General features: G+C 41.1%; 1 protein-coding gene across 1 annotated transcript in view; it reads right to left on the minus strand.

Moving 5' to 3' along the window:
* The window catches only part of LOC108800636 (L-selectin-like), a 90,318-nt gene extending 80,917 nt beyond the window's left edge, over positions 1 to 9,401 (minus strand). Inside the window, exons 1-2 of the mRNA XM_018572622.1 lie at positions 9,353 to 9,401; positions 1,569 to 1,955 (exon numbers count right to left, since the gene is read on the minus strand). Of these exons, the coding sequence (XP_018428124.1) occupies positions 1,569 to 1,955; positions 9,353 to 9,401 (436 nt within the window). The remainder of the gene's footprint in view (positions 1 to 1,568; positions 1,956 to 9,352) is intronic.
* Positions 9,402 to 9,887: the final 486 nt, after the last annotated feature.

Consider the following 9,887-nt stretch of genomic DNA (forward strand, 5'->3'; position numbering starts at 1 on the left):
AAAAAAAGAAAAAGCAGTGTTTCTCTCCTTGGCGGCCGGGAGCGGGAGATTTTTTTTTCTTTTTTTTTGACGGAAGAAGAACCGCCGGCCAATAGAAAACAGTTGGGCGGAGCTAGCTGTCACTGCTAGCTCCGCACAATCGTTTTCTATTTATTTTTTTCTACTTTTTAAACTATTTTACTGTTCTGCTCGGTACCACAGAGGGAACGAGCAGAACAGCCGAGCTGAATGCCGCTCAGCGGCATTCGGCTATTCACTCACTGCTGTTCGGCATCTATAAGAATAGACCAAACAGCAGCGAGTAACCTGCCGGAGGTTCGGCTTAGCCGATGCAGATGTTGGCTCGGCTGAGTCGAACTCCTTCTGCACTTCGGGTCGGCCGAACATGCTGAGCAGAAGCAGGCTGTCGGCCGGCCAAGGGCCGGCCGCTCGGCCAGCTTCGGCTTTCAGCACGCCTCAGCCGAGCTGATGCATATGCGTTCGGCTCGACTGAGCCGCTCGGCCATGTTTGGGAGCTGTACGGGCTATAGTGAATAGCTACTGAACCGATGGGGTCCTGGGGCCGAAGCTAGCCGAAGGATCGGCCGAAGCTACGGCTAGATCCTTCGGCAGCTTCGTGAATAGACCCCATAGGCTAGCATCCAAAAAATAGAAAAAGGTATCCTACAATTTCTGGTTTGTGGCAAACTGTTGGTAGTAAGACAGAGGGACAAAAATGACATCTTCATGCTCAGTACAATACAGACAGAAGCCAATGTAGCAGTCACAGAAAAAGAACCAAATATGTCAAACCAGAAACCCATTTGCATTCTTGATTACAACAAATACATGGAGTGTGTTGACCTGCTACAACCATATATGGTCCTGCACAGATTATATATTTGGTATAAAAAGCTGACCATATATCTCATCCAGACAGCAACGTGCATATTTTGTATAAATGGGAGGTCAGCACAGACAAGAATCTCATGTTTCCTCACATTTGCATCAAGTTAAGCAGCCCATTCATGGACTATAACACACCTAAATGCCTCACAATTTTGGTCCTGCTGTATTTTTTTACTGCAACACGCACTCTGAAGAGAAAGTGGAAATAAAATAAGCCCCATCATTGGTGTCAGTTGCAGTCATAGCTTTGGTGTCACTGGCCACAATGGTAAACCCCAGCATTGGTGTCAGTGACCACAATAGTAATCCCAGTATTGGTGTCAGTAACTGCAGTAATAATCCCCAGCATTGGTGTCAGTGACCGCAATAACTTCCAGCACTGGTGTTAGTGACAGCAATAATAACACCCACATTGTTGGTCAGTGTTATGCTATTTAAATTCCCCTTCATTGGTAGTGAGTGGCAATTAACCCCTCCCCTGAACCCCCTTCCTGCATAAATGGTCAGTAGCAGTTCTATTTAGAATTCCTCCTCAATGATTGTTAGTGGCAATGTTATTCATCCAGTCCTCATATTGGTAGTATACACAAACAGTGTGTATGTGTATATATATATATTGCACTTTTTGAATTTTAATTTTCATATTTAGTCAATAAAAAAAAAAATAAAATATGTCTTACCTGTATAGCACAGTGCATGTTTTCTCTTTTTGCAGGAATCATCATTCCACTTCCCTGGATCCTTTTCTCTCCCAATATATATCTCAACGCAGTCTTCATTGTTCTTCTTATTATTTGGTTCCTTCTCACCCCAGTTTTCTGCCTCTTTTGTGAGAGTCTGGTTGGTTCCCACCCAAGTCCATACACCATTGATCTTCCTTATTCCTATCCAATAGTAATATATTTGTTTGGGTATATTTTCTTTGAGGTAATCAATCTCTTTTTTATTCTGTATGGCAACAAGATCTGTATATTTAGTCTGACAAAATGTCTGAGCGTCATCATAGGTCATGCCCTGTGTGGAATAATGGTATGTCCAACAATGGGTGACAGAAACTGTAAATAAAACTGGGGGGAAAAAAGACATTTGTCACATGGGTTTAAGGACAATAATTTTCATGTATATAACTGAATCATATCTTTTGATTGATGTGTAAGAAGAGAGTTTAAAAATCATCATACTTAAAGCCATTACTATAGTCACCAGAGGATGCCAGTGGCCACCTATCATAACTGCTCCTTCTCTATGTAGTTCCAGTTCAATTACTGACACGGGATAGCCTTTTACACCACCTGTTGTATTCTCTCTTATATAAAAAGAATTAAAATTACAATAGGGAGAATTAGACCCCTTGCAATGAACATATAGATTAACTTACAATGCATCTGTGTCCAGACTATGAACACTATTTACATATTCTTAACAAAAAAACTTACAGAAAACTACTGTCACAATCTTTACCAAATCTACTGGAGAACCTGCCTGACACAGAGATTGTACTAAATCGGGTCCACTGAGCTGTAGTAACTACAGAACATAATTTGCAGAGTCTACTGATATTCTCAAAAATAGGAAATCTTGCAGAGGGCCTGGTCTGGGGCCCCAGTGGATTTTGGTGCCAGTATTTGAATGTTACCGGACCTGTCCAAAGCCAATGGCTCACATTGCTGTAACCTTTCCAGGACAAACTACGGAACACAGGGATAGCCTACTGCTGGGGCTTCCCCTTTCACAAGTTCTTGGCTAAAGAGACCGTTCACATCCTGGACTTGCTGCAGCCACTACCAAAATGCACGCCCCAGCAGAAGGTTCAGAAGATGTTCTGCTGAGTAACCCTACACCTGTCTCAACCTCAGCAGGTGCCCTGAAGCTGGACTGCAGACATTGGTGCATTTTGCCCTTTCTCCTCCCTGAGCCCAACACACAATTCAAATAAAAGAGAGAAGGTCCATATAGCTGCATCCCAAACATTGGGAGGTTTAATGTTAATTGAATTGCGCACTACTAACTGATTAAATATCAATGAATAGCTAATAGGGAAACTTCTATTGCAATTCAATCTAGCAGCTACTGTCCTAGGATATCTTAAAATTTTGAAACACAAAAGTTACTGGGAATAAAAAATGAAAGAAATTTAAAGAATGCTTTCAAAATATATTCAATGAAAGTAAACATGGAAACACCAGTATAAATGAAATACAGAAAACTCCCAGTTATCCAGCACCCATGGGGATTGGTAGGTACCGGATAACTGTACTTTCTTGTTGCGTGAGTATACGCTGCCCCCCGCAGTCCCATTCACCTGCCACCTGCTCCTAGCGCAAACTAAGTTGTTTTGAATCACCTGCCAGCTAGCTTCCGCGGCCGATAGGTGAATGGAAGCAGCAGGGAGCAATAGTAGGCCTACTATTGGCTATTGCCACAGCCAATAGCAGGCTGGCTATTGAAGCCCCGCCCACTGAGCAGAGAAGCAGACCTAAGAGAAAGTTCTCAGGTCCACTACTCTGCTCAGTGGGCAGGAACAATATCCAATAGCAGGCTGGCTATTGAAACCCCACCCACCAAGGAGAGGATTGGACCTGAGAGAGAAAGTTCTCCCTCAGGTCTGCTCCTCTGCTCAGTGGGCAGGCACAATAGCCAGTCTGCTTTTGGCTATTGCAATTTGAAATAGCCAATAGCAGGATGGCTATTTATCCCCATTTTTTACATTCTGCTGCTGAGTGTGGAATCTAGCCGCTGACCGGCAGCAAAATGTAACCAAATAATTTTGTTAGCAACGAAATAAATTAAGTTGCGAATTAAACTTTTAGTGTGCACCAAGCAACCGACAGCTTTTTAATAAACATCAAGCCACCGGCAAATAAAAAGTCCTTGATTTTTTATTTTTTGCCTGTTGCTTGAGAGTGCCGGTTGCTTGAATGCAAGATAATGGGGAATTTATTGGGGAGAATTTATCAAAACTGGAGCAGACAGAATCTGGAGCAGTTGCCCATAGCAACCAATCAGCTTCTATCTTCAGTTTGTTCAGTTAAGCTTTGAAAATGAAAAAGAGAAGCTGATTGGTTATCATGCAAATCTGCTCCAGATTTTGTCTGCTCCAGTTTTGATAAATTCCTCACACTGTATATACAAAAGCATTCTAGAAAAATATCCACACCTTTATCCTAATTCTTAAGTACACATGAGACATCTAGTGGACAAAACTATATATTGCTTTTCAAATTCCTTGTGTAAATTTCTTTGCTACTAAATATTAAACGGTCAACTGTTAGTGGTATTATAACAAAGTGGAAGCAACTGGGAACAACCGCAACTCAGCCACAAAGTGGTAGGCCACGTAAAAAGACATAGGGTCACGCATGTTGAACCGCACAGTGCACAGAAGTCGCCAACTGTCTGCAGAGTCAATAGCTACAGACCTCCAAACTTTGTGTGGCCTTCAGATTGGCACAACAACAGTGCGTAGAGAGCTCCATGGAAGGGATTTCCATGGCCGAGCAGCTGCATCCAAGCCTTACATCACCTAGTGTAATGCAAAGCATCGGATGCAGTGGTGTAAAGCACGCCGCCACTGGACTCTAGAGAAGTGGAGACGTGTTCTCTGGAGTGATGAATCACGCTCCTCTGTCTGGCAATCCGATGGAGGTGTCTGGGTGTCTGGGTTTGGCGGTTACCAGGAGAACGGTACTTGCCTGACTGCATTGTGCCAAGTGTAAAGTTTGGTGGAGGAGCGATTATGGTGTGGGGTTGAGCAAACTCAATATTGAACCCTATGGGTTAAAACTGAGATGCCATTAAAGTTCATGTGCGTGTAAAGGCATACGTCCCAATACTTTTGGTAATATAGTGTATGGTTTTTTTTAAAACTTGCTGCTTACATTTAACTTGCTCTTTTCTTAATACTTCAAATGAGGTGAGGAGTTATTGTTTACCATAGATAACCATGTGTGAACTGCATTTGCAGATGTGAACACTATCTGCCCCATACCTCACCAACTTCCAGCACAATGCATTTAGGCAATGAACACACTCCTGTCATGCTTCTAGTTATTCAGACCATTTATAGTTTATATGCCAAAAGTAATTAATTAACCCAGAATTGTTTAAATACTGGCTTTTCCACACAGAAAACAAGATAGTTAAGGGGTAGGATACATGTTTTAGTGTGGAACAGCACTTTGGTAGGTAAATAGAACTTTTACATGGATATCTGTACATCAGACCACAAAGAGGGACAATAGGGGAGAAAAGAGGGACAGAGGGACTAGATTTCCTGACAGTTCTTTCAAATGAGCAACCGTTGAGAGGTGTGCTGTCCTAACAAAGGGTTAAAGTTCTAGAAGCTTGGCTTCTGCATTGTATGTTAATTTAGGGAAATTCAGTGGGGGGGGCAATTTATTAAAACTGGTGCAAAAAGAATCTGGAGCAGTTGCCAATGGCAACCAATCAGCTTCTCTTTTCAAGCTGATTGGTTACTATGGGCAACTGCTCCAGATTATGTCTGCTCCAGTTTTGATGAATTCCCCTCTGTGTATCCCCACTCTTTGTATGGAGACAGACTTACTTTGAAAGTGTTCAGAGTAGCTTGCAGTCTGCACAAAAGTCTGCTCCAAACAAACATCTAAAAGGTAAGTTGTTTTTTTTCATAATTGTTAGGTATGCTGTGGGAACATGAAACAAACATATAGTGGGGTATTCTCAAATTTTACTGCAAAATTGGAACCATACCTTAAAGGTTAATATTACCAATACACAAATCCTCACAAACCCCCAAATAATATCCTTTGGGTTGCCCTAAACCTGCATTTGAAGTTGTGGAGCAGTAGAATGTGCTACTTTAAAAGTTCCTTTTTCAATCAGGGATCTGTAATTTAGCATCAGTAGTACTACCCCACGGATCTGTTATTTAGTGGCAAAATCACTCCCGTCTCTAAATGACAGATTCCCACTCGTTTATAAACAACGGGTCAGGAATCATGGGTAAAGTCTTTGACCAAATATGGCCATTTGGATCAACTGCAGGTTCATGGTAAGTAAATAGAGCCAGATATCTACTAAAATATCTATTAATTATACTGGGAGCATATCCCCTCACCTCCTGGTTTGTCTGACACTTATGAAATAGACAGGGAGTGGGGCGAATTAGCTTTCTTTTCTGTTTTCTCAAATAGATACGTAATAGATATGTAAAGAGAAATCTCCCAAAGGAAGACACAGACAGCAATATACAGTTGACAGATGTTCTTTCACACTATCTAAAACAAAAAAAGTTGACTGGAGTTGGACGTTACGCATACCAAAAAAGATCTGTTATATGTTTTAGACGTGTTGACACAAGTGTTCTTTTGAGTAGTCTATATCCCCAATAACATAAGTCGGCATCATTTACACTGGCATATCCATACAGTATATACCATACAGTATATCTATCATCCAATATTGTTTTGTTTGGCTCAGGACGTGGTATTACCATCCTTCCAAGATACGGATTTGGGGATTACACATGCACTGGATGTGGACTTCATTCTCAGGCTGTATGTCAAGAGCACTTCAGCGCTCAGAAAGGCCATGCAGCTTCTTCTAGGATATTTGAGGCCTGGATTGTGAGAACTATCCAAAAAGCCTACTTCGCCACAGGTGGAAGATCTTCCAGTAGACCCTTAAGAAGTACCCAACCAGATCACTGTCATCATATTGAGCACCCTATATGGTGTGTTTTGCCAGAAATCAATTGCAGAACAGCACGTTTTTGTCTCATTATCATGTGGACACAGCATCTGTGACCACACTTTAGTTTGGGAGTGCGGTACTCCAGTCTTCATTTTCTTGAAGTGTTTAATAAATATTTTCTGTATCATGCTCCCTTGTTTTCATTGCTACAGCCCATGAGTATGGTGTCATCTTTGTGCCAGGAAAACTGTACAGTAAAATTGTATGCTTATCTATCTGTAATTTTCCTTTCCTAGTACAAAAGCATGTTATTATTGAGGTCCCACCCTTGTGGGGCTTACATTTTTAGGGTAGTTGCCCTTGAGGCCCTAAGGCAGGGCTTACCCACGAGTATGCTGCCATGCTTATGTGCCAGGAAAGGAAAATTACCAATAAGTATACACATTTCAAGTTTATTTTTTATACTGGGGAAGCTAGAATATTTTTATGATATGGAGCAGAATTCATAGATCCTTTAATTATGCCCCAAGGAAGTAAAACATGTTAATAATATCTCGCTACAATGACCATGTTCAGTTGCTGGTATAGTGTTGTAAATGTGGAATGCCGTGTTTGCTTTATGTCAATCATAGTCTGATTTTTTTTTCTATAAGGACTGATTTATTTAGTTGTCTAAAAGATTCCAACTTGTAGAGAATATTACCCTAAAGCTTTGGCTATCTATGTAATGTTATATATGCATGTACGTGTTTATGATAAATAAGATATATGCATTTAAAATATCTAAAGCCCCAAATATTTTTATTTTGTTTTTCATTTTGGCTATAGTAGGAAGTTATCAAAACTAGGGATGCACCGAAATTTCGGCCACTGAAAAATATCGTACGAAAATGGCACTTTTGGTAAAATGCCAAAAGTACCATCTTTCTGCCGAAATTGTGGTGCATGCCTGCTTTCTCCCCTCCACGCTGAGCACTGCTCTGTGTCCACTCTGAAATAGCGCAGTGTCCATCGTGGAGGAGAGAAACTGTCAGAGGAGGCCCGGGTGCGGGGGAGAAGAGCGCTGTGAGTTGCCGGCGTGTCACAGGAGGCTGGGCTCTCCTTCCATGATAATCCTGAATTGAGAGTGGTGTAGGGGTGTAGACAGCTGTCAGCTGTCACAGGAGGTCAGTGCGGGGAAGAGTCAGCTGTCAGCTGTCACAGGAGGTCAGTGCGGGGAAGAGTCAGCTGTCAAAATAGACTGAGTTTTCCTCCCCTCATGACCGCTCTGCATCCTGTGACAGGGAGTCAAGATGGAGAGTGCGTACAAGCAGTCAGCGATCAGTGATCACTGACTGCTTGTAAATAATTGAGGACATAGTGTGTTTAATGTGTCCCCAATTATAAATAAATGTGAAGTGCTCGACAGCACTTCCTCTTCATTCATGATTGTAGAGATAGTAAGCATACTATATCCACAAGTTATGAATGAACAGGAACACCTAGGGGTCTATTCACAAAGCTGCCGAAGGATCTGGCCGTAGCTTCAGCCGATCCTTCGGCTAGCTTCGGCCCCAGGACCCCTTCGGTTCAGTAGAACCGAAGGGGTGCTGTACGGGCTATTCACAATAGCCCGTACAGCTCCCGATCATGGCCGAGCCGAACGCATATGCATCGGCTCTGCTGAGCCGTGCTGAAAGCCGAAGCAGTGTCAGAATATAGAAAAAAAAACACAGCAGTGTTTCTCTCCTGGGCGGCCAGGAGCGAGAGGCTGCCAGAGCGCTCGGGAGAGTTTTTTTTTTCTTTTTAATATAATGGCAGCAGAGCCGCCGGACAATAGGAAACTATTGGGCAGAGCTAGCTGTCATTGCAATGGCATTCGGCCATTCACTCACTGCTGTTCGGCATCTTTAGGAATAGCCCGAACATGCTTAGTGAATAGACCCCCTAGTATAGAGGATTCCTGTTCATTTTAATAGTGACTGCAGAAAAAAAGATTGAGAACCATGTGTCCTCAATCTCCTTTTCTATTTTAAAAGGAAAATATTAGGAGTCTGTTTAGAGCCCTGATATTTCCCCAGAGCCCCCGACAGTAAAGTTAAAAAATTAAATATAAAAAACAATTAAACGTTTTTAAAAATTTAATTAAATATTTTTAAAAATTACAAAGGTTAGAATTAATTTTTTCAGTTATGGCCTCACATTTTTTTTAGTTTTGGTTTCAGAATTTCATTTTGGTGCACCTCTAGTTAAATCCAGAGTTTTTTTCCAGTCAGCATTGTATCTGACTGCCTCCACATAAGCACATCCAAAGCAATTTAGTGCCATTACATTGGAGCAGATATAGCTTCCTAACTAATGGAGACGTCTGCTGGTTTTTAGAAAGGATGCTTACAGCAAATATTTTTCTGTACTGTATGCAACAGTTTGGCCCCAACTTGTTACAACCTTGGGGCTTAAACTTACTTTTCATTTTACTTTTCCATGTTTTTGAAGCACTGCTCTTTTAAGGTAACAAGGCCCTTCATTAGTGAGTATTTTTACAAGTAATATTTGAATTCCATTGTTAAATGGACCCCTACATGGTATACATGTGCACTGTATCACCTGTTGATGTGTTCCTTTTGAATTAATAGTGAGAGGAAGTAGGAGAGAGGTGCAGTTAGATGTTGCCAACTCTGTACATGTGGTCAGCCAGATCAGGTCTTTGTCATCTCATGTCCATTGTAACATATAGCACATATACACCAATGTTATTAAACTGACATAATACATTTTTAATAAGGCATTGGAAAATGATATACTCTTTACATACCAATGTAAAGCACAGACGCTGTGACTGTTGTGATGTTCACCCGGACCATTGCAAATGACTCACATTTTGGTTTGTGACAATGCTGTAAAAAAAAAAAAATATGCAGTTACTGAATAAATAAAATAAATTATTGTTTCACATTCTGTATTCTAGATTCTGGTTGTGGGATTAAAATGAACGAAACTGCCACTATAACTGTATATTGCCTTTTGTGTAAGCAGAATGATGAGAATTGTGTTTTATTTCTTTTCAAAAGTGTTTCTGAAGGGATCCTTTTAGCAAAAATGATAACAAACATGGACTGGTAAGGGATAAAATGCACATAAGGATGTGTGGTTTTGATACTTTAGCACATTTTTGCACTTTCATTTTTTTTTATAAACCCCACCACACCTGTCAATTTCTATGAACTCATATTCTGTGTGATAAACAGCCCCAAACTGCCCAGGGTATGATCTGGGATGACAAATAATTTGTGCTCATGAATTGATGATGATAACTATCACTATACTTCCTGTGCTTCAAAACACTAGAC

This window comes from Nanorana parkeri, unplaced genomic scaffold, assembly GCF_000935625.1.
Source record: "Nanorana parkeri isolate BGI_ZX_2015 unplaced genomic scaffold, ASM93562v1 scaffold2088, whole genome shotgun sequence".
In the NCBI taxonomy this organism is placed as follows: domain Eukaryota; kingdom Metazoa; phylum Chordata; class Amphibia; order Anura; family Dicroglossidae; genus Nanorana; species Nanorana parkeri.